This window comes from Pseudophryne corroboree, chromosome 10 (genome assembly GCF_028390025.1).
Source record: "Pseudophryne corroboree isolate aPseCor3 chromosome 10, aPseCor3.hap2, whole genome shotgun sequence".
Classification (NCBI taxonomy): Eukaryota; Metazoa; Chordata; class Amphibia; order Anura; family Myobatrachidae; genus Pseudophryne; species Pseudophryne corroboree.
Window position 1 is genome coordinate 341,491,738 of NC_086453.1, and position 26,217 is coordinate 341,517,954.

The window sequence follows — 26,217 nt, forward strand, 5'->3', positions numbered from 1 at the left end:
CCCAGGAACAAAAGTCCTCCCCCGCTTCCTCTAAGTCCACCGCATGACGCTGGGGCTCCACAGGCGGAGCCAGGTACGGTGGGGGCCCATCTCAAGAACTTCAGCGACCAGTGGGCTCGCTCACGGGTGGATCCCTGGATTCTACAGGTAGTATCTCAGGGGTACAAGCTGGAATTCGAGACGTCTCCCCCTCGCCGTTTCCTCAAATCTGCCTTGCCGACGGCTTCCTCAGACAGGGAGGCAGTGTTACAGGCAATTCACAAGCTGTATTAACAACAAGTGATAGTAAAGGTGCCCCTACTTCAACAGGGACGGGGTTACTATTCCACAATGTTTGTGGTACCGAAACCGGACGGTTCGGTGAGACCCATCTTAAATTTGAAATCCTTGAACACTTATATACGAAGGTTCAAGTTCAAAATGGAATCGCTCAGGGCGGTTATTGCAAGCCTGGACGAAGGGGATTACATGGTATCACTGGACATCAAGGATGCTTACCTGCATATCCCCATTTACCCCCCTCACCAGGAGTACCTCAGATTTGTGGTACAGGACTGTCATTACCAATTCCAGACGTTGCCGTTTGGTCTGTCCACGGCACCGAGGGTATTTACCAAGGTAATGGCAGAGATGATGATACTCCTTCGAAAAAAGGGAGTTATAATTATCCCGTACTTGGACGATCTCCTTATAAAGGCGAGGTCCAGGGAACAGTTGTTGATCGGAGTAGCACTAGCTCGGGCAGTGCTACAACAGCACGGCTGGATCCTGAACATTCCGAAGTCGCAGCTGGTTCCTACAACGCGTCTACTGTTCCTGGGGATGGTTCTCGACACAGAACAGAAAAAAGTGTTTCTCCCGGAGGAGAAGGCCAAGGAGTTGTCATCTCTAGTCAGAGACCTCCTAAAACCAAAACAGGTGTCTGTGCACCACTGCACGCGAGTCCTGGGAAAGATGGTGTCTTCTTACGAAGCAATTCCATTCGGAAGGTTCCATGCAAGGATCTTTCAGTGGGATCTGTTGGACAAGTGGTCCGGATCGCATCTTCAGATGCATCGGCTGATAACCCTGTCTCCGAGGGCCAGGGTGTCGCTGCTGTGGTGGCTGCAGAGTGCTCATCTTCTAGAGTGATAAAGCTAAATATTTATCTTATTTAAAACCCTTTAAGAGGCCTAAGAACACTGTACGCTATTGACGTATGGAGTACCGTAAGGGTACGCACGTTGCGTAGCAATCGCTTAGCCGAGGTCGAGACGCTCAAGCGTCACGTTCGCTCACGGCCAAGAGATCACAGGCAGGCACGCTATTGGCTGCTGACTAACGTAATGGTTCGCTATAGCGTAGCGGACGCTCGGGACCACGAGGAGATCACCAGCGGCGCAGACGCTCACAATGTTAAACCTTTATATCTAAACCATAAACAATGTAATATGCAGTAAAACCCTAGTGTAGAGATAGGGTGTAGATGCAACACAGTGTAACCTTATTAACTTAAAAGCTGTTTGAGCGTCACCGACGCTCTGTGAATACTTAACACTATAATAAATACACAACTACCGGGCTTAGGGTCTAACGCCTTATATGAATGTTATACTTGCAAAAAGAATAATACAGTACAAGTCATACACTACAATATAACATAGACTAACTAACCAGGTAACTACACAGGAAATACAATACAATACTATTACGTTTAAGAGAATACGAGAGAAAGAGGAGAAGAGAGAGAGAGAGAGAGATATGGCTCACAATAACAAGAAAAACAATATGATTGCGGAGAAAACTTACGCACAAAGGGGAACGATCGCATGCGCCTCTGGACATCCAGCTCCCGATTATCAGCAATGAGAACCGTTGAAGAGTGAGAGCTGGATGTGATCGGCTTGTCTATTTATGCCCCACACACAATACAATTCAATGGTCCCTACAATCTCATTGTTCATTGGACACAGGAATTCCTCCTCGCATTATAACAAAAGGTCATAGGTTGATTCATACAGGTGGGCTGTGACAATTTCCAACTGCTCAGGTGGGTGGGAAACTGGGTTTCCCGCCGCATGGATAAGTAAGTGCAAATAATAGTAAATGGACATAAACTTCTTATGTCCATAACTATTCGCACGAGCGATTAATCCGCTTCAAACCAACACCGGGATATTGCTAATTAAATATTCTTCCGATGGATACTAAACACCACAGTATTACTCCTGTCTGACCCTTCGTATCAAACAAAGAGGGATTTCTCTGTCCATGAACATGCTATATTAACTAAACTTTCAGAATCTATCAAAGGGACCATGATCTACAAAATATATTATATAGTGAAAATATGTAACGATTGAGTCGCACGCTACGAACACATAAACTCTACCGTAAATGCACATACCGTGCGCCTGCGGGTGCCCGCTACAGCGAGTATGCGCACGCACGGGAGAGCGCACGCATGCGCAGCGCGGACCTGTATGAGGTGCAAATATGGCAGTGTGCATCGTGATATTTTTCTGACTTTGACAGTCCACCCTTTGGCAGTCAACAATAACTGCCACTTCCTAAAACATTTCAAAACGAGAAAAATATATGTCAGGGGTTAATACATTTACATGGTTGGGTAGGGGAGGAGAGGAGAAGGTAGGAAAAGGGTATGACCTAGTGAGATAGCAGAAGCATGTGTGTATGAATCCGTGTTTGGGGGGTCATGTATCATCGTGCCGTACGTGTTTTAAATCAAGCTTCGAGGTATTGCGAAGTATACATTTGAATTCCTTCTTATCCCGTGGTACGGGTCTGTGGATGGGCTGTCAAACTTTACCGAGCTCTTTTCGGCTGTGGTTGTAACAAAATGGGGAGCACATTTTAGTTGATGATACATGAATGGGGGAATAATAAGAATTTACTTACCGATAATTCTATTTCTCGGAGTCCGTAGTGGATGCTGGGGTTCCTGAAAGGACCATGGGGAATAGCGGCTCCGCAGGAGACAGGGCACAAAAAAGTAAAGCTTTACTAGGTCAGGTGGTGTGCACTGGCTCCTCCCCCTATGACCCTCCTCCAGACTCCAGTTAGGTACTGTGCCCGGACGAGCATACACAATAAGGGAGGCATTTTGAATCCCGGGTAAGACTCATACCAGCCACACCAATCACACCGTACAACTTGTGATCTAAACCCAGTTAACAGTATGACAACAGAAAGGGCCTCTTAAAGATGGCTCCTTAACAATAACCCGAATTAGTTAACAATAACTATGTACAAGTATTGCAGATAATCCGCACTTGGGATGGGCGCCCAGCATCCACTACGGACTCCGAGAAATAGAATTATCGGTAAGTAAATTCTTATTTTCTCTATCGTCCTAAGTGGATGCTGGGGTTCCTGAAAGGACCATGGGGATTATACCAAAGCTCCCAAACGGGCGGGAGAGTGCGGATGACTCTGCAGCACCGAATGAGAGAACTCCAGGTCCTCCTTTGCCAGGGTATCAAATTTGTAAAATTTTACAAACGTGTTCTCCCCCGACCACGTAGCTGCTCGGCAGAGTTGTAATGCCGAGACCCCTCGGGCAGCCGCCCAAGATGAGCCCACCTTCCTTGTGGAGTGGGCTTTTACAGTTTTAGGCTGTGGCAGGCCTGCCACAGAATGTGCAAGTTGAATTGTGTTACAAATCCAACGAGCAATCGACTGCTTAGAAGCAGGTGCGCCCAACTTGTTGGGTGCATACAATATAAACAGCGAGTCAGATTTTCTGACTCCAGCCGTCCTTGCAATGTATATTTTTAAGGCTCTGACAACGTCCAACAACTTGGAGTCCTCCAAGTCGCTAGTGGCCGCAGGCACCACAATAGGTTGGTTCAGATGAAATGCTGATACCACTTTAGGGAGAAAATGCGGACGAGTCCGCAGTTCTGCCCTATCCGAATGGAAGATTAGATAAGGACTTTTATAAGATAAAGCCGCCAATTCAGATACTCTCCTGGCAGAGGCCAGGGCTAGTAACATAGTCACTTTCAATGTGAGATATTTCAAATCCACCTTTTTCAATGGTTCAAACCAATGGGATTTGAGGAAATCTAAAACTACATTTAGATCCCACGGTGCCACCGGAGGCACCACAGGAGGCTGTATATGCAGTACTCCCTTGACAAAAGTCTGGACCTCAGGGACAGAGGCCAATTCTTTTTGGAAGAATATTGACAGGGCCGAAATTTGAACCTTAATGGATCCCAATTTGAGACCCATAGATAATCCTGATTGCAGGAAATGTAGGAAACGACCCAGTTGGAATTCCTCCGTCGGAACCCTCCGATCCTCGCACCACGCTACATATTTTCGCCAAATGCGGTGATAATGTTTCACGGTGACTTCCTTCCGTGCCTTAATCAAGGTAGGAATGACTTCTTCTAGAATGCCTTTCCCTTTTAGGATCTGGCGTTCAACCGCCATGCCGTCAAACGCAGCCGCGGTAAGTCTTGAAAAAGACAGGTACCCTGCTGTAGCAGGTCCCTTCTCAGAGGTAGAGGCCACGGTTCGTCCGTGAGCATCTCTTGAAGTTCCGGATACCAAGTCCTTCTCGGCCAATCCGGAACCACTAGTATTGTTCTTACTCTTCTTTGCCGTATGATCTTCAATACCTTTGGTATGAGCGGCAGAGGAGGAAACACATACACTGACTGGTACACCCAAGGAGTTACCAGTGCGTCCACAGCTATTGCCTGTGGATCTCTTGACCTGGCGCAATATTTGTCCAGTTTCTTGTTGAGGCGAGACGCCATCATGTCTACAATTGGTCTTTCCCAACGGTCTATTAACATGTTGAAGACTTCTGGATGTAGACCCCACTCTCCCGGATGAAGATCGTGTCTGCTGAGGAAGTCTGCTTCCCAGTTGTCCACGCCCGGGATGAACACTGCTGACAGTGCTATCACGTGATTCTCCGCCCAGCGAAGAATCTTGGCAGCTTCTGCCATTGCACTCCTGCTTCTTGTGCCGCCCTGCCTGTTTACATGGGCGACCGCCGTGATGTTGTCCGACTGAATCAACACCGGCTTTCCTTGCAGGAGAAGTTCCGCCTGGCTTAGAGCATTGTAGATTGCTCTTAGTTCCAGAATGTTTATGTGAAGAGACTTTTCCAGACTCGTCCATACTCCCTGGAAGTTTCTTCCTTGTGTGACTGCTCCCCAGCCTCTCAGGCTGGCGTCCGTGGTCACCAGGATCCAATCCTGAATGCCGAATCTGCGGCCTTCTAATAGGTGAGCCTTCTGCAACCACCACAGAAGTGACACCCTTGTCTTTGGTGACAGGGTTATTCGCAGGTGCATCTGCAGATGCGACCCTGACCATTTGTCCAACAGATCCCTTTGGAATATTCTTGCATGGAATCTGCCGAATGGAATTGCTTCGTAAGAAGCCACCATTTTTCCCAGGACTCTTGTGCATTGATGTACTGACACTTTTCCTGGTTTTAGGAGGTTCCTGACCAGATCGGATAACTCCTTGGCTTTTTCCTCTGGAAGGAAAACCTTTTTCTGAACCGTGTCCAGAATCATTCCTAGGAACAGCAGACGAGTTGTCGGGATTAAATGGGATTTTGGAATATTCAGAATCCACCCGTGTTGTCTTAGCACCTCTTGAGATAGTGCTAAAGCTGTCTCCAGCTGTTCTCTGGACCTTGCCCTTATTAGGAGATCGTCCAAGTATGGGATAACTAATACGCCTTTTCTTCGAAGAAGAATCATCATCTCGGCCATTACCTTGGTAAAGACCCGAGGCGCCGTGGACAATCCGAACGGCAGCGTCTGAAACTGATAGTGACAGTTTTGAACAATGAACCTGAGGTACCCCTGGTGTGCGGGGTAAATCGGAACGTGTAGATACGCATCCTTGATGTCCAAGGATACCATAAAGTCCCCTTCTTCCAGGTTCGCTATCACTGCTCTGAGTGACTCCATCTTGAACTTGAACTTTTTTATGTAGAGGTTCAAGGACTTCAGATTTAGAATAGGCCTTACCGAGCCATCCGGCTTCGGTACCACAAATAGAGTGGAATAATACCCCTTTCCTTGTTGTAATAGGGGTACTTTGACTATCACCTGCTGAGCGTACAGCTTGTGAATGGCTTCCAACACCCTCTCCCTTTCGGAAGAGACGGTTGGTAAGGCAGACTTCAGGAAACGATGAGGAGGATCCGTCTCTAATTCCAACCTGTACCCCTGAGATATTATCTGCAGGATCCAGGGGTCTACCTGCGAGTGAGCCCACTGCGCGCTGTAATTTTTGAGACGGCCCCCCACTGTCCCCGAGTCCGCTTGAGAGGCCCCAGCGTCATGCTGAGGTTTTTGCAGGAGCCGGGGAGGGCTTCTGTTCCTGGGAAGGAGCTGCCTGTTGGTGTCTCTTCCCTCTTCCTCTGCCTCGTGGCAGGTACGACAAGCCCTTTGCTCTCTTATTTTTGTAGGAGCGAAAAGGCTGCGGTTGAAAGGTCGGTGCCTTTCTCTGTTGGGGAGTGACTTGAGGTAAAAAAGTGGATTTCCCGGCAGTAGCCGTGGCCACCAAGTCTGATAGACCAACTCCAAATAACTCCTCCCCTTTATACGGCAAAACCTCCATGTGACGTTTTGAATCCGCATCGCCTGTCCACTGTCGTGTCCATAAGGCTCTTCTGGCTGAAATGGACATAGCACTCACCCGAGATGCCAGTGTGCAAATATCCCTCTGTGCATCACGCATATAGATAAATGCATCCTTTATTTGTTCTAACGACAGTAAAACATTGTCCCTATCTAGGGTATCAATATTTTCAATCAGGGATTCTGACCAAACTACTCCAGCACTGCACATCCAGGCAGTTGCTATAGCTGGTCGTAGTATAACACCTGCATGTGTGTATATATTCTTTTGAATAACTTCCATCTTTCTATCTGATGGATCCTTAAGTGCGGCCGTCTCAGGAGAGGGTAACGCCACTTGTTTGGATAAGCGTGTGAGCGCCTTGTCCACCTTAGGGGGTGTTTCCCAGCGCGCCCTAACCTCTGGCGGGAAAGGGTATAATGCCAATAACTTTTTTGAAATTATCAACTTTTTATCAGGAGCAACCCACGCTTCATCACACACGTCATTTAATTCTTCTGATTCAGGAAAAACTGTTTGTAGTTTTTTCACACCATACATAATACCCTGTTTTACGGTATCTGTAGTATCAGCTAAATGTAACGTCTCCTTCATTGCCAAAATCATATAACGTGTGGCCCTACTGGAAAATACGTTTGAATTTCTACCGTCGTCACTGGAATCAGTGCCCGTGTCTGGGTCTGTGTCGACCGACTGAGGCAAAGGGCGTTTTACAGCCCCTGACGGTGTTTGAGGCGCCTGGACAGGCATTAATTGATTGTCCGGCCGCCTCATGTCCTCAACTGACTGTTTAAGGGAAGATAAACCATCACGTAATTCCACAAATAAAGGCATCCATTCTGGTGTCGACCCCCTGGGGGGTGACATCTGCATATTTGGCAATTGCTCCGCCTCCACACCAATATCGTCCTCATACATGTCGACACCACGTACCGACACACACCGCAAACTCACAGGGAATGCTCTAATGAAGACAGGACCCACTAGCCCTTTTGGGGAGACAGAGGGAGAGTCTGCCAGCACACACCACAAAGCGCTATATATACAAGGGATATCCTTATATTAAGTGCTCCCTTATAGCTGCTTTAATATATATATATATAGCCATTAATGTGCCCCCCCTCTCTGTTTTACCCTGTTTCTGTAGTGCAGTGCAGGGGAGAGACCTGGGAGCCGTTCTGACCAGCGGAGCTGTGACAGAAAATGGCGCCGTGTGCTGAGGAGATAGGCCCCGCCCCTTTTTCGGCGGGTTCTTCTCCCGCTATTTTTCCAGTCAGGCAGGGGTTAAATATCTCCATATAGCCCCTATGGGCTATATGTGAGGTATTTTTAGCCTTGTATAAGGTTTATATTTGCCTCTCAGAGCGCCCCCCCCCAGCGCTCTGCACCCTCAGTGACTGCCCAGTGAAGTGTGCTGAGAGGAAAATGGCGCACAGCTGCAGTGCTGTGCGCTACCTTATGAAGACTGAGGAGTCTTCAGCCGCCGGTTTCCGGACCTCTTCACGCTTCAGCATCTGCAAGGGGGTCGGCGGCGCGGCTCCGGGACCGGACTCCACGGCTGGGCCTGTGTTCGATCCCTCTGGAGCTAATGGTGTCCAGTAGCCAAGCAGCAAATCCACTCTGCATGCAGGTGAGTTTACTACTTTCCCCCTAAGTCCCACGTTGCAGTGATCCTGTTGCCAGCAGGACTCACTGTAAAGAAAAAAACCTAAACTAAACTTTCTCTAAGCAGCTCTTTAGGAGAGCCACCTAGATTGCACCCTTCTCGTTCGGGCACAAAATCTAACTGGAGTCTGGAGGAGGGTCATAGGGGGAGGAGCCAGTGCACACCACCTGACCTAGTAAAGCTTTACTTTTTTGTGCCCTGTCTCCTGCGGAGCCGCTATTCCCCATGGTCCTTTCAGGAACCCCAGCATCCACTTAGGACGATAGAGAAATGTGATTGCTGATATCTGTGCCTGTATTCTCTATCGACTATGTGTGTAATTACCTGAAGGTTGTAGAGATGAAGAAAAGACATAATTACGGTAAATGCAGTGGTATTCTATGTCAGGTTAATGAACATTTGTCGGTTGAAGTCTTGTTCGGTGTCTGTTGAATGCAGTCTTCTTTGTGCTTTTGCCCAAAAGGCGTGTGGGCAAAAAGCTTTGTCAATGTCCATAGACTTACAAAAGTGTTGGGCTAGCGTAATTTTAAAATTTCTAGGGAAACTGGGGGTCTATGGCATAGTTCATCAAATATCTGTGTATAAGGTTGTCAAAACTTCTTCTTTAATCCATCCGTTATCTGTATACAGGGTCATCAAATTCCTCGTCAAACGTAGGTCTTGTTACCTTGGAGAAACCGGAAAAACAGGTGAAAGAAACGGACCGTAGAAATCGCATTTTCATCACATCATTGTTTCTACAGTTGGGTCATAAATCAAATCCATTGGAATTACAATTTCCTCACTCCTTAAACTCATTACCCTAGTACTACGTTTGCACTTCATTAAAGCCTGACCGCATCTAAATATCAAGCCAATCGTTATGACAACACCTAAGATACATAGAAGAAACTTCCCAACATCCATTATGACTCCTTGAGCCCATTCTCCTAAACCAGAGAACCAATTTCGCGGGTTCAACCATGACACCCAACTAGTCAGCTCATTACCTACAGCAGCAAGAGTGAGATTGTGTCTCCTGCGAAATTCCCATTTCAGTTGGAGAATATCGTCCATCTTTTGGTCTATGACCTCGACCGGGTCCTCGGTACTGTTCGTTATATATGTGCAGCATTTCACGCCGTACTGCGTTGCCAGTGTGACACAATATCCACCTGTTACTGCCGTGAGATAATTGAGAACCATTCTATGCTGAACCAGTTCTGTTTTATAGGCTTGAAGTTCTCTTCCAGTATACCTAAACGTGTCATCATACATTTCTGTGATATTGTCTAACAAATTTGCGAGCGCAGATATGTATTTATAATTCAACACTCCTCTGGCGGTGCGAGTGATGTCTAACGCGATTAGAAACTGAATCCCGGTGGATTCATGGATCATGTCAGAGGCCGGATGCTCTGTTCTTTCTATCAGGTGCCGTTTAACTACGTGCTCGTAATGAGTATGAGTATAAGGAGCTTGGGCAACACGGTGTATATCTTTCATTTTGGCATGTGATACAGTCATTACTTCAGGCAGTACTTTTCCAATATAACACAATCCTTCAGAGTTTGGGGCAAGCCACTTATACGCCTTCCTCCCGCATATGAAATATGCATCATCGGGGAGAACATATGGGACGGAGTAGGACATAACCATATTACACATCTTCCATGTGAAATCTCCTAACCCTAATTCCCCCATCTGTCTAGTACACGTATCAGCTTGTACGATATGTGCACAGTATCCTGGTGATACCTCTCCAACTCTCGTAATCCTACTTCCTAGGGTATACCTATATCGGAAAGATTTTCCTCTACTGGCTATGTGGCGTATAAGCTCTGTATCTGTAGGCATTCTATCTGCTCTATATGAAAAGGTCATGGTTTGGTTACTCCATGACACTTCCCAATTTCCCGGCTTTCGGGGATTGGAAATGTTAAAACATATTGGGGATCTATCCACATGATATTGGTGGAGCTTCAAACTAGGAGGACTGGAGATATTAAACCTCCTGTCCACCGGCCTCCCACCACTTAGCTCAAGTACCTCCCCTATCGTTAAAGGAAATGGTACTAATCCTGATTTGCTATGACCTTGAGGTACTTGAGAGCATACCCAACAATCTGTTTGATTTAACACACTACCCACTAAGGAGTGATAGTCACTCAAGGGATGCCGGTCCATGTGGATATTAAAACTGGATTGGCATTTTTTGATGCACCCATCCTCAACCACATTGTCACAGAGCCTACAGATACAGTTTTCTTCAGCTAACAATCCTTCACAATTCCTTCTATGGTCTATGTTATCGGACCGTTTTCTGATACTCGCCTTTGCTTGTTGATTATGTTGTTCTCGGGAAACTACGCCTCCATCTCTGTCATCAGAACCCATTCCAGAACCTCTCTCGACCTCCATGGTACTCTCGCCGGAACAGACTGCTCTGGTCAACATCATGGTCAACAGGAAAATCCGGATCACAGTCTCTTGAGGCAAGTCCATCTTAGGAGGAAACGAAGAAGAATGAGAAGGGGGAAAAAAATAATTTGAGGGAGAGGGGATGGGAAGTGGAGAAAAACAATAAAAGGGAAACAGGGGATCGACAACTGCTTTTGATCTTGTGATTCTCAATGCTCAGGTGCCGCCTCAGTCCTCCTGGAACAGACACTCCAGTGATACAACTTCCTCTACCGTCTGTTCCTTATCACGGGACCTCTCTGGATCAGCAACCTTCTTACAATGGGACGAATGAACCCAAGTCTCTCTCTCGGCAACTTTTAATGCTGTAGTGCTAGTCAATAAGACTTGGTATGGTCCTTCCCATCTGTCAATAGGGCAACCTGAGCGTAGAAAATTCCGTATCATTACATAATCCCCAGGTTCAATGTCATGACAATTACTATCTGGTAAATCAGGAATCACTAACTTCAAATTATCATTCTGATTCCTTAACTGTTTACTCATGTTAATCAAGTATTTTACAGTCACTTCATTGTTACACTTCAAATCATCCTGAGGGTTAATCATAACATGCGGTTGTCGACCAAACAAGATTTCAAAGGGAGACAGATTAAGAGGGGACCTGGGAGTGGTTCTGATGCTGTACAGTACAATGGGTAAAGCTTCTGGCCATGCCAATCCTGTCTCTGCCATAACTTTGCTCAGTTTATTTTTAATAGTGCTGTTCACTCTTTCCACCTTCGCACTCGCCTGTGGACGGTATGGAGTGTGCAGCTTGCTATCAATTCCCATCAACTTACACATTCCTTGAAAGACATCACCTGTAAAATGGGTACCCCTATCACTTTCAATTATTCTAGGGATACCATATCTACATACAAATTCCTGCACAATTTTCTTAGCAGTAAACATAGCGGTATTTGTGGCCGCAGGAAATGCTTCGACCCAATTTGAGAACACATCTATACAAACAAGTACATATTTCAAATTTCGACAAGGGGGTAATTGAATAAAGTCAATCTGTATTACCTGAAAAGGACCGCCTGTAGGTGGGATATGAGATGGTTCTGTTGGTATTGCCTTTCCGATATTCTTTCTCAAGCATGTAAGGCATGACATTGCTCTCTTACTTGCATGAGATGAAAATCCTGGGGCGCACCAATATGCTCTTACCAACTTGCACATTCCTTCCTTGCCCAGATGAGTCAGCCCGTGAGCTGCCTCAGCTAAACATGGAAGATATGCTCTGGGGGCCACCGGTTTACCTTGTCCATCCGTCCAGAGTCCTGAGGACTCGTGGCCATATCCCTTTGCCTTCCAGACTGCCTTTTCCTGTGTGGAACACAAATTTTGCATTTCACACAACTTCTGTGTGTTGATGGTATTAAATACCATCAATTGTGTGGTGTCTGTCTGTCTGGGGGTACCAGCTGCTAACTTAGCTGCTTCGTCTGCTCGGCTGTTACCAAGTGATACTGGGTCCTGGCTATATGTGTGTGCTTTACACTTGATAACAGCCACTCTGTCGGGTTCCTGTATCGCTGTTAGAAGCCTTTTGATGTGAGCTGCATGCGCTACCGGTGTACCAGCTGCCGTCATGAAATTTCTGAGGCGCCATAGGGCTCCAAAATCATGGACTACCCCGAATGCGTATCTAGAGTCGGTGTAGATATTGGCTGATTTGCCCTTAGCCAATTCACATGCTCTGGTTAGGGCGACCAGTTCAGCAACCTGGGCTGAGTGAGGTGGGCCTAGCGGTTCCGCTTCTATGGTGCCTTGGTCATCTACGACTGCGTATCCAGTACACAAGTCTCCCGAGTCTGACTGTCTGTGACAACTACCGTCCGTGTAGAAAGTTAGATCTACATCTTCCAGTGGGTTGTCACTGATGTCAGGCCTTGCGGTAAAATTTTGGGTCAAATATTCCATACAATCATGTGTGTCCTCCTTTGTATTAAATTCTCCTTCCCCACCAATCTCATCCTCCACCCTTTGTGCCTGTCCAGGCACACCTGGGAGATATGTTGCAGGATTTAATGCACTGCATCTCCTTATGGTAATGTTTACGGGGGCCATTAGTGCCAATTCCCATCTTGTAAACCGCGCTGATGAGACGTGCCTGGTTTGGGCAGAATTTAGCAAGGCTGACACTGCATGTGGTGTATGAATTGTGAGGTTGTGACCTAGCACTACATCTTCGCTTTTCGTTACTAGCAATGCTATCGCAGCAACGCTTCGCAAGCATGTGGGGAGGGATCGCGCTACCGTATCTAGCTGAGCGCTATAGTATGCTACTGGCCTGCTGGCATCACCGTGCTTCTGGGTTAAGACGCCTGCCGCGCAACCAGCACTTTCTGTTCCGTACAGCTCAAAGGGTTTCCCATAGTCTGGCATACCTAATGCTGGTGCCTGCGTTAGGCACTGTTTAAGTCTCTCAAATGCCATCTCGGACTCGTCTGTGTGCGAAATCCGATCAGGTTTATTTGAGGAGACCATCTCCTGCAAAGGTAACGCTAGAATGGAAAACCCTGGGATCCCGTTACGGCAATACCCACACATTCCTAAAAATGTTCTGATCTGTTGCTGGGTTTGTGGCAGAGTCATGTCTCTAATTGCTTGAATTCTATCAGCGGTCAGGTGTCTCAGTCCTTGTGTTAGACAGTGTCCCAAATATTTTACCTTAGTTTGGCATAATTGTAACTTGTCTTTGGAAACCTTGTGTCCTGTGTCTGAAAGATGAAACAGGAGCTGTTTCGTATCCTTCAGGGATGCTTCCACTGAATCAGAACACAGTAGTAGATCATCCACGTACTGTATTAATACTGATCCACTCTCTGGTTGGAAAGACTGTAAACAATCATGCAAAGCCTGGGAAAATATACTTGGACTGTCTATGAAACCTTGTGGTAATCGAGTTCATGTGTATTGGACTCCTCTGTATGTAAATGCAAACAAATATTGGCTGTCAGGGTGCAGAGGTACCGAAAAGAAAGCGGAGCAGAGGTCAATAACAGTGAAAAATTTCGCAGTGGGAGGGATTTGCATAAGGATGACAGCTGGATTTGGCACTACGGGGAACTGACTCTCAACTATTTTGTTAATCCCCCTTAGATCCTGCACTAGCCGGTAACCCCTCCCCCCACTCTTTTTCACAGGGAAGATGGGACTATTGGCAGTGCTGGACGTTCTTACCAGAATGCCCTGTTGTAGCAAGCGCTCTATTACGGGATAAACTCCTAACTCCACCTCTGGCTTCAGAGGGTACTGTGGGATTTTTGGAGCTATCCTACCATCTTTTACTTGTACAACTACCGGAGCTACGTTTGCCATTAATCCAGTGTCCTGTCCATCTTTAGTCCAAAGTGACTCTGGTATCTGGGATGTCATTTTTTCTACTTGGGATAGAGTCCTATTTGTCATAATGGTATGTGACATTAATTTTGATGGGGAGTCTAACATGTCTCGCACTTCCTGAGCGTGATTCTCAGGTATGTCCAAGAATACACCTTCAGGAGTACAATAAATGACGCACCCCATTTTACACAATAAGTCTCTTCCCAGGAGATTAGTCGGTGCCGATGCAGCCAGCAAAAAGGAATGCTTGGTATGTAAAGGCCCTATTGTAATCTCGGCTGGTTTGCTAACAGGGTAGTGCTGGACTACTCCCGTTACCCCTATGGCTGGAATTGTCTTACCAGTGGTTCTCATGCCCACTGTCGAATTTATCACTGATTTGGCCGCCCCCGTATCTACAAGAAAGTTTAATGATTTACCAGCTACATTTATTGCAATCTCGGGTTCACTTCCAAGATTTGCAATCAATTTTACTGGCTGCAGATTACAGGTATGGCCACACCCCTATTGGGTATGGTGACCTCCCTGAATCCCGCTGGCAGCAACTACTTGTGAAGGGGTTAAATGTGAACTGCCAGGAGTTTGCCAGTCTCCTTTTGGGGGATATCTTTTTGTTTCCCCTGTATGTGGCTCATAACTCCGTCTCTGTGGACCCTGATCCCAATTTCGTGTGTCATGTCGTTGTCTAGGGGGTTGGTATGATCTTTGTGAATTTTTCGCTCTACAGTCTCGTGCTATGTGTCCCTGTTTATGACAAAAATAACATGTTACCACATTTGACTTACCCACAGGGTTTGGTGATCTATACAAAGGCTGCTTTGTGGTCAGGGCCTGTATACTTACGGCCATTAACTTATCACCTTGTGACTCCCTGTGTCTGGTGATATTCTGGTCGTGATCAATAGCAGCCTCTCTCAAAGTAGCCACCGACAGACCTCGCCAACATGGTTGCGTGGTCTGTACCCTTGTCTTTAATGCTTCTTTTAAACCATCCATTAGCACAGATACTGCTACTTCTTGATGATTTGCATTGGTCCTAATGTCCTCTATGCCAGTGTATTTTGCCATTTCTAATAATGCCCGGTGAAAATAATCAGCAGCTGTTTCTGACTCTTTTTGTTTAATGGAAAAAATTCTATTCCATTTGGCTACAGCTGGGAAATACTCCTTTAACTGTAAATTTATCCTTTTTACATTATCTTTGTTGTACACATCTGTAAGAGGTACATCCTGATCCAGTCCACAGTCAGCTAAAAATTGAGCTGCGTCGACATTGGGGGGTAAACATGCCCTCAGCAATATCTGCCAGTCTTTGTTATTGGGCTCTAAAGTGTTCCCTAGGTCTCTGATGTATTTCTGGCTAGCAACTAAGTCTTTTCTAGGATCAGGGAATTCAGACACTATGGTTCTTAATTCCATTCGGGAAAACGGGCTGTACATGGCAATGTTCCTGATAGGAGTGACTCCTGTAGTGTCCGTTTTCCCATTTGGAACAGCTATTACCCTCACGGGAGCAAGTTTAACAACATCATTCTGTGTAGATTCTACAGTCTGTGGTGAAATGGTTTCAGCATAGTGTATGGTGCCGTACTTACCCGTTGATACGACCTCACCTGTCCCTCCGCTAGGGGGCTTTGTTACTAATCTTATGGGTTGGGCCGTGCCTACTGTTGTTTCTGATATGGTGGCTGCTAGAGAGAGAGCCGATATTGTTGCCGATTCGTCCTCTTGATCACACTCCTGGGGAAAGTTCAAAACAGGGTACAACTTGCACGGGTTAATACTTGCATTGGTTAACTTATTAACATTATCCTTAACATTTATACAGTTGCTAAGTGCCTGTTTGTTACCCCCTGATGCGTCATTCTCCGCAACCAATTTCTCTCCTGATATGTATGGTGGCGGCGGGGCCGTGGCTACCAGTTTCCTGATAGGATTAGATCCCGCCGCCTGAGCCAATCCTCTCTGTATTTCACCCTCCTGTTGCCATAACTGCAAATAATCATAATGTTGGATTCGTCTCTTTGTTGATTTAATGAGACATATCCTCCTCCTTAAATTCATTAACACTTCTGGGCTGAAGCTACCTACTCTTGGGAATTTCTCCCCGTCATGCATTGTCATTCTTTCCCATTCATCACATAAAACTTCTGTGTGTGAGCCGTATTTTTCACACATTACGTACCTTGCCGACCCGATTGGTCGGTTCACTAAATCAACCCGAACCGAGGTTGATTGCCCCCTTCCTGAACAACTGGCCCCCATAATTTGCAGGTGTTGCTTGCTCTACCTCTGACCTTTATATCAGGGTCTTCAGCGAACCCTTACAAAAAAACAAAATGTTCTCGATAGGCTGACGGTGGTGGTTTACCGAGTACCCCACTTACTCGCCCACGCCGACCAATACGCCCACACACTGATATAGTGCTGGCGTACTCGACCCAGGGCCCCTATGAACCTTTGTTTACTGGAACATGTGGGTGTGATCCGCAGAGCATTAACCCTTTCCAGTAACTGTGGGGTTGTTGGATAATTCCTGAGTGACCAGCGAACTTCCCTTTTAAAAAATAAAAAATTACACAAATCACGTCAGAATGTACAAATAGCGTTTATGACCGGGTTCGTACACAAATGGTACTGGTCAGACTAACTAATGCACACAATTACGTGCGGTACAATCGTTCAGTACATAAGCAACTAATCTTATGTACGGAGCGACCAGTGGAATCGACATTCAGCAGCTGCGAATTCCTTCAGCCTGAGCTTTATGGCCTATATGGGTTCCGCTCCAACCCTTCTTGGTGTTGGGCTACTTGACTCTATAGCGGACTTCCTTGTCTGCTGTACCTGGACCTCCTGGTCTGTTATGCGACCTCCTGGTCTGATCTCCTGGTCTGTTACAGTATGACCTCCTGGTCTGCTACACTCTAATGCTCTTTATATGTTTAACAAGGGATGCCTCCCTAGCCACCATGTATGTCACTTACACGTATGTACTTCACGAGAACTCGATGATTTCTGTGGTTCAATCCCCAAAATTGTAAAACTTATATAATTGCAAAACACTCACTCATCACATGTACACTTTTGTTTCTATTTCTATTTCTGCGCAGAAATTTTTTCTTTAGACCAGATGTGTTGTAAATTTGGAGAAGGATCTGTTAATTTAAATTTCGGATATTAAAATAGATTTGCGCTATTTATCGCGTTTTGCGCTATTTATCGCCTGTTGCGCTATTTATCGCCTGTTACGCTATTTATCGCCTGTTGCGCTATTTATCGCCTGTTGACAATCAACACTATCGTGTGACTTGAGTTACGTGGGCGTACCCAGACGCTCTGTTGCGTAATTTACGCTGCGTGCGTCGGCCTTTGCGTACGCGAGTCTCAGCCCTTTGTTAGAGACACGTGTACACAAAACCAATGTCCACCGTAACACAATGTACACGTTTATCAATGTAGATGATCCTCGATCCTCTACTGAACCCCACACCAATCTCTCCTTGTACCTTTAGGTAGAGCTGCGTGTGTGCGTTACACTTTATCCCTTAATGCATTACTTTTACACTTTAACTATGAAATAGCGACAAATCTCTCTTAGCACGTTTATCAATTATAAAATGGCAAACAGGAGAGTGATATATGAAAATACACGAATGAAAAAGAAATGCAGATATGTGCGTGCGTACGCAAGATAGAAATAAACAGTTTTAAAAGACACTAGCGTGTTGTTCTTACCTCCGGTTCCGGATTCCTTCAGCACCCTTTACTAAGCGAAGCAGACGCTTATCCCGTCAGCACTGCGAAGAATATGATCTCCCGCCCTTTGCTGATGGATAATGTCTGCTGAAATTACCTAGCAGAGATATGTGAAGGACGGACGAGCCGCCAATTGATAAAGCTAAATATTTATCTTATTTAAAACCCTTTAAGAGGCCTAAGAACACTGTACGCTATTGACGTATGGAGTACCGTAAGGGTACGCACGTTGCGTAGCAATCGCTTAGCCGAGGTCGAGACGCTCAAGCGTCACGTTTGCTCACGGCCAAGAGATCACAGGCAGGCACGCTATTGGCTGCTGACTAACGTAATGGTTCGCTATAGCGTAGCGGACGCTCGGGACCACGAGGAGATCACCAGCGGCGCAGACGCTCACAATGTTAAACCTTTATATCTAAACCATAAACAATGTAATATGCAGTAAAACCCTAGTGTAGAGATAGGGTGTAGATGCAACACAGTGTAACCTTATTAACTTAAAAGCTGTTTGAGCGTCACCGACGCTCTGTGAATACTTAACACTATAATAAATACACAACTACCGGGCTTAGGGTCTAACGCCTTATATGAATGTTATACTTGCAAAAAGAATAATACAGTACAAGTCATACACTACAATATAACATAGACTAACTAACCAGGTAACTACACAGGAAATACAATACAATACTATTACGTTTAAGAGAATACGAGAGAAAGAGGAGAAGAGAGAGAGAGAGAGAGAGAGATATGGCTCACAATAACAAGAAAAACAATATGATTGCGGAGAAAACTTACGCACAAAGGGGAACGATCGCATGCGCCTCTGGACATCCAGCTCCCGATTATCAGCAATGAGAACCGTTGAAGAGTGAGAGCTGGATGTGATCGGCTTGTCTATTTATGCCCCACACACAATACAATTCAATGGTCCCTACAATCTCATTGTTCATTGGACACAGGAATTCCTCCTCGCATTATAACAAAAGGTCATAGGTTGATTCATACAGGTGGGCTGTGACAATTTCCAACTGCTCAGGTGGGTGGGAAACTGGGTTTCCCGCCGCATGGATAAGTAAGTGCAAATAATAGTAAATGGACATAAACTTCTTATGTCCATAACTATTCGCACGAGCGATTAATCCGCTTCAAACCAACACCGGAATATTGCTAATTAAATATTCTTCCGATGGATACTAAACACCACAGTATTACTCCTGTCTGACCCTTCGTATCAAACAAAGAGGGATTTCTCTGTCCATGAACATGCTATATTAACTAAACTTTCAGAATCTATCAAAGGGACCATGATCTACAAAATATATTATATAGTGAAAATATGTAACGATTGAGTCGCACGCTACGAACACATAAACTCTACCGTAAATGCACATACCGTGCGCCTGCGGGTGCCCGCTACAGCGAGTATGCGCACGCACGGGAGAGCGCACGCATGCGCAGCGCGGACCTGTATGAGGTGCAAATATGGCAGTGTGCATCGTGATATTTTTGGACCTGCTGCAGCAGGGGCCCTGTCTGTTCCAAGACTTACCGCGGCTGCGTTTGACGGCATGGCGGTTGAACACCGGATCCTAAAGGAAAAGGGCATTCCGGAGGAAGTCATTCCTACGCTGATTAAGGCTAGGAAAGATGTGACCGTAAAACATTATCACCGCATATGGCGAAAATATGGGTCGATTTCTGCACTTCCTACAGTCAGGAGTGACTATGGGCCTAAAATTGGGTTCCATTAAGGTCCAGATTTTGGCTCTGTCCATTTTCTTCCAAAAAGAACTGGCTTCACTGCCTGAAGTTCAGACTTTTGTTAAGGGAGTGCTGCATATTCAGCCCCCGTTTGTGCCTCCAGTGGCACCGTGGGATCTCAACGTGGTGTTGGGTTTCCTGAAGTCGCATTGGTTTGAGCCACTTAGATCCGTGGAGCTAAAATACCTCACATGGAAAGTGGTCATGTTGTTGGCCTTGGCTTCGGCCAGGCGTGTTTCAGAATTGGCGGCTTTGTCATGCAAAAGCCCTTATCTGATTTTTCATATGGATAGAGCGGAATTGAGGACTCGTTCCCAATTCCTTCCTAAGGTGGTATCATCTTTTCATGTGAACCAACCTATTGTGGTGCCTGCGGCTACTCGGGACTTGGAGGACTCCAAGTTGCTGGACGTAGTCAGGGCCCTGAAAATATGTTTCCAGGGACGTCTGGAGTCAGGAAGACTGACTCGCTATTTATCCTGCATGCACCCAACAAGTTGGGTGCTCCTGCTTCTAAGCAGACTATTGCTCGCTGGATCTGTAGCACGATTCAACTTGCACATTCTGCGGCTGGACTGCCGCATCCTAAATCTGTAAAAGCCCATTCCACGAGGAAAGTGGGCTCTTCTTGGGCGGCTGCCCGAGGGGTCTCGGCTTTACAACTTTGCCGAGCTGCTGCTACTTGGTCGGGTTTAAACACTTTTGCAAGATTCTAAAAGTTTGATACCCTGGCTGAGGAGGACCTTGAGTTTGCTCATTCGGTGCTGCAGAGTCATCCGCACTCTCCCGCCCGTTTGGGAGCTTTGGTATAATCCCCATGGTCCTTACGGAGTTCCCAGCATCCACTAGGACGTCAGAGAAAATAAGATTTTACTCACCGGTAAATCTATTTCTCGTAGTCCGTAGTGGATGCTGGGCGCCCATCCCAAGTGCGGATTGTCTGCAATACTTGTATATAGTTATTGCCTAACTAAAGGGTTATTGTTATGAGCCATCTGTTGGTGTGGCTCAGTTGTTATTCATACTGTTAACTGGGTATAGTATCACGAGTTTTACGGTGTGATTGGTGTGGCTGGTATGAGTCTTACCCGGGATTCCAAATCCTTTCCTTATTGTGTCAGCTCTTCCGGGCACAGTTTCCTAACTGAGGTCTGGAGGAGGGGCATAGAGGGAGGAGCCAGTGCTCACCAGGTAGTACTAAATCTTTCTTAGTTGTGCCCAGTCTCCTGCGGAGCCGCTATTCCCCATGGTCCTTACGGAGTTCCCAGCATCCACTACGGACTACGAGAAATAGATTTACCGGTGAGTAAAATCTTATTTTCTGCATCCTAACTCCCTTTCTGCATCCTAACTCCCTTTCTGCATCCTAACCTGCAAAACCACGCAGCAGCCTAATCCTCCCTCTAGTGCCTAACTCTAACCTTCCATCCCCACAGCCTAACTCTAGCTACTCACACCACCGCCCAACTCTAACTTTCCATCTGCGCCCATCTCTGACCCTGCCTCCCCCCCAGCTTAATCCTCCCTCTAGTGCCTAACTGTAACCTTACATCCTCGCAGTCTAACGCTAGCTGCCCACCCCGCAGCCGAACTCTAACCCTGCCCTCCGCAGCTTAACCCTTCCTCTAGTGCCTAACTCTTACCTCCCATCCTGCAGCCTTACTCTAACCTCCCATCCCACAGCCTAACCCTCTCTCTCCAATGACATAACCTAACCGCCATTCCCGCAACATAACTCTAATACCCTCCCCTAGTGCCTAACCCTAAGCTTCAATTCCACAGCCTTACTCTAACCTCCCAGCCCGCAGCCTAACCTGTTCCCTAGTGCCCAACCCTAACCCTTCGGTCCCTGCATAATGTCAACATTTCACATTTTGCAGATGCCGATATGTTTAATGTTGACATTTCATCAGTGTCAATCTAATGGTCGACATTGTGTTGTTAACATTATGAATTTTGACATTGTTAATGTAGACATCATGGGCGGTATTCAATTCTTTCTGTCCCCTTCCACACCCGTTCTGTTTCTGCTGACGGGTGTGGTATTATCATTCCAGGGGTAGCGAGGGCGCCCAACCCTTTGCGCAGCTAAACCTGATTACTACAGGCGCAATATGCCTGATAACGGGGATCACTTTAGAAAGGAGATCGGGCGTGATATATCATTTGAATACCGCCCAATGTCTGCATCCCTTCTGAGCTACAGGACTATTGGCCAGGTGGTTGGTAGTTCTGTAACATAGTTGGTGAGCTGCATAAGTTCCAAATTTTGATGTCTCAGTTGTTGGCCATGTTTTGCAGGGTGTGTGGCCCCTATAATACTGCAGTGCCCTATAATACTCTCACAGCCATGTATCCAGTCATTATCATGCATGTTGGCGGTCACTGTATAACACTTTTCCCTTTGTTGGAACAGGTCTGGGCAGTGGTCCACCTGCCAGAACAGGTCTGGGCGGAGGTCCTTCTGCGGTGGCTCTCGAGGTGCTGTGGTTGGCGATGAGGGAACAGTGGAGCTGGCTATGTACAGATAACATGCAGAAAGTCACCCACCTCCTGTGTGGTAGCCTTATCCAGAGGTGAGATCTCTTTCCCTGGCTTGGATGGAGCAATGGGAGGAAAATCCCACAGTGATCTGAATGCCACCTTAAAGATAGTATTAAATTGCAATATATTGGATTTGTGTCAGTAGAGAACTAACAGCAGTAAATAAGCGGAATGGCCCCACTTTAGCCGCTTCCTTTGTCTCTCCGTAGTCTCAGCGGACAACTATCTGTCCTAACTGTACCCCTTAACTCTAATCCTAACTCTAAGTTTTATCCTGTAACCCTAATTCTTATCCTAACCCTAACTATAATCCTAACCCTAACTTTTATCCTGTAACCCTAACTATAATCCTAACCCTAATTTGTATCCTGTAACCCTAACTATAATCCTAACCCTAATTTTTATCCTGTAACCCTAACCCTAATTTTTATCCTAACCCTAACTATAATCCTAACCCTAACTCTTATCCTAACCCTTATTGTAATCCCAACCTTAACTCTAATCCTAACCCATACTCTAAACCCTAACCCCAACTCTTATCCTAACCCTTAACGCTAATCCTAACCCTAACTCTTATCCTAACTCTAACTGTAATTCTAATTTTAACTCTGAACCTAACCCTAACTCTTATCCTAACCCTAATTGTAACCCTAACTGTTATCCTGACCTTAACTATTATACCCTTACCCTGACTATTATTCCCTAAGTCTAATACCCTAACCCCAGCTCTTATCCTGACCCCCAGCTCTTATCCTGACCCCCCAGCTCTTATCCTGACCCCCCCCAGCTCTTATCCTGACCCACAACTCTTGTACCCTAACTCTAAAACTCTAACACTAACTCTTATACCCTAACCCCAACTCTTTATCCTGACCCCCAACTCTTTATCCTGACCCCCAACTCTTTATCCTGACCCCAACTCTTATCTGGATCAGTGTTGGTCTATGTCAGTCTTAATTGTCTTGGTCAGCAAGTGCAGGAAAATACTTGTTTCTTCATTGCTGCAAATCACTATTACACCAGAAGATGGCGCTGCTGGGCAGCTAATTAATCCGCAGATATTCTGTGCAGACAGCTCTTCATCTCCCATTCTTCTCTGCTTTTGATCAATAACTCTGAAATATTAAAGTACAAGTTGTCTCTATCCTCTCTCCTATTAAAGTCAAGTACAATCTTTGTGTCAAGGCTGATAGTGATTTCTATTTATGTTACCATTTATTTGTACAATGTAAATCTTCCTGCTGTGCTGTAGCTGTATGTATTCTGCTCTCGCCTTAGCATTCTCTGTATCTGAGAGAAATGTATGAATCCGGCTCTCAGATACAGGGAGGCTGATTCCGGGTTGGGAGCAAACCAAACAAAAACAAAAAAGTTACTTTCTTCTCTCTAGGGGGGACATTTACTAAGCAGTGATAAGAGTGGAGAAGTGAGCCAGTGGAGAAGTTGCCCATGGCAACCAATCAGCACTGAAGTAACATGTAGAATTTGCATACTATAAAATGATACAGAGCTGCTGATTGGTTGATGGGGCAACTTCTCCACTGGCTCACTTCTCCGCTCTTATCACTTCTTAGTGAATGTCCCCCTAAATCTCTCTCTCCCTCTGTCCCTCTCTCCCTCCTCCCTCGGCTCCATGCCAAAGTCTTCTCTTTATAAATAAGTAAGGAAAGTGAGGATACTCCCATAGCGTGGATATGATAAAGTGTTGAGTTACACTATGATAATGTTGCTGTGTAAAATAATGCCCTTATTGGGGCTTTCGCTCAGGTGGCTAGAAGTCCAAGTGGCTAATTTCACCTGCATGGAACGCTGGGTCCTCTACCTCCGCCTTCTTCAGCAAGCTATTTGGCCCAGAGGTGCCCTGCGTACCCAGCCCCGGCCAGCCAGGACACAAGAACAGAAAGATGCAGCCCATGATCAGGCGTTGCACAGTCTTATGGGTATTTTACCAGGTGAGTGCCATGAACCACCCTCTGTACCATTGATGGGGGGTCATTCGGAGTTGATCGCTAGCTGCTGATGTTCGCTGCGTAGCAATCATTTTAAAAAAACTGCAAAACTGCGTAGGCGTATGCGGCGCAATGCGCACGTGCGGCGTACGGGTACAAAGAGCTTCGTTGTTTTGCACTGCTTCTAGCGAGTGACAGGAAGAGGGCGTTTATGGGTATCAACTGACCGTTTTCAGGAAGTGTTTGGAAAAACGCAGGCGTGGCTGGGCGGGTATCTGACGTCAATTTCGGGACCTTCGTCGCTGCAATCATCGCACAGAATAAGTAACTACAGGGCTGGTTTTGTTCTGCACAAAATGTGTTTGTACCCGCTCGGCTGCACACGCGTTCGCACACTTGCAAAGTGAAAATACACTCCCCCGTGGGCGGCGACTATGCGTTTGCACGGCTGCTAAAAGTAGCTAGCGTGCGATCAACTCGGAATGAGGACCGATATGCGTTTGTTGAGCTTACACACCCTGTTCTGGCTGTCTGCAGATCTGGTCCAGGAGATGTTGGGGACTGAGAAGTGCCAGCATGTCTGGCAGTCTGTTCTGGAATCACTTCAGCACCCACAAATTAACAGGTAAGGCCACATTACAGCTCATCATGTCCTGTTATGTGACAGCAGGAAATATAGTTACTGTAGGTCTCTGGGGAAAATAAGTTGCTGATAGTAGTCATTTTCTAGACACTCCGTTAATGTAATTCTGCTTTCTTAGCCAGCTTGTTCTTGTGATTATGCCCAATGTGTGCCTGCAGTATAATATGTTCTCTCTGTCTCCGCAGACATTTGCTGTACTGTATATGGGACATCCTCCTGGAGAGCCTGACCTGTGATCCCCCATCGTAGTCGGATGCCCCCTACTGGTCTCTCTCTATTTGCACTTCTCCAAGCTGCGTTGTTAGTGCAGTAGGACTCACAAAACCGTGGAAATGCACTCAGCAAATCCCGACTACACCGGATCCACTGTCCCAGACAGGACTGAGCATAACCTGCCATCAGGGGATCCTGCAGATCTCACGGCTGGGATCCAGGTGTTAATTTCCAGCGTGGTGGCCGTGTGCTGGTCTCTGTACTTGTATGTCCGTATTCTTTTCAGAGAATGTCCAATAGCTCATGAGTTTTTCATGTATTGTTTTTAATTTGATTGTACACAAAAGCAAACGTCACTCTGCGATCATAGGTATAATCCGGGTATTTGCCTTTTTGGGGCACTTAGTGAATGCACCATAGGTGTAAATTATGCACACAGACACTTGATACCTATGTATATTTACACACTTGGCGCAATCACGGCAAATGTCCACGTGGTGAATGTAGTTTTACACCTGATCACAGGGATGTAATGACTGGATTATAAATCACGTACTAGCACACTTTTATTGGACACATTAAAAGGACGGGATAATTGGGATATGAAGGGAGAGCGTCAGCCAGAAGTCACGTGACGAGTTGGCTGCACAGTTATTGGATTGGTGTATAATCACATGGTTGCTTTAGAATGGCGCTGTAAAACACCTGTGTTCCGGCGCAGCCACTGTCGAGGAAAGCTTGTGTGTCTGTATGCTATTACTGTGTTATGGCTGATATGTTGTGTTTTTACTGTTATGTCTGGTTATACTTATTATGTTAATGAGTAAATTGCTGTAATCCCAAATTCCCAGCCTTCATTGTTTCCTGGGTTCCCCTCTAATTATCTGTAGCGTCACTTGTTTCGTACTGTTGCTACATATTCACTACGTATTGGGCTACCACAAATGTTGCGCACAGCGTTCATAATCAAAGGACAGATTAAAGGTCAACTACTAGGCGCCGTAATAGGCGGTCTTATTGTAGTTTGAAAATAAGAAAAAGCCTGGTTGCTACGGGTTACACAGACATTTGCCTTTGTACCAATTTTCTTAAATTTCCCCAGCTGTGATGCATCCCACTTCCCTTCAAACAGGGAAATCCTGTTATGCTGCTTGCAGACAGATCTGCCCTAATAACAGCAACTAGTTGTGGGGATATAGCTGCTCATCTCGAGTGAGGCCAATCTCGTCATCGGTTTTGGCCAAAATGCGCCGGGATTTGTT

At 46.1% G+C, this 26,217-nt stretch overlaps 1 protein-coding gene across 4 annotated transcripts in view; it reads left to right on the forward strand.

The window, feature by feature from the left end:
• The window catches only part of SNX19 (sorting nexin 19), a 125,806-nt gene extending 100,007 nt beyond the window's left edge, over nucleotides 1–25,799 (forward strand). For all 4 annotated transcript variants that reach the window (XM_063943626.1, XM_063943627.1, XM_063943628.1 and 1 more), the window contains 4 exons: nucleotides 22,023–22,182; nucleotides 23,918–24,102; nucleotides 24,637–24,724; nucleotides 24,928–25,799. In XM_063943626.1, coding sequence (XP_063799696.1) covers nucleotides 22,023–22,182; nucleotides 23,918–24,102; nucleotides 24,637–24,724; nucleotides 24,928–24,991 — 497 coding nt within the window. In that variant the 3' untranslated portion in view covers nucleotides 24,992–25,799. The remainder of the gene's footprint in view (nucleotides 1–22,022; nucleotides 22,183–23,917; nucleotides 24,103–24,636; nucleotides 24,725–24,927) is intronic.
• Nucleotides 25,800–26,217: the final 418 nt, after the last annotated feature.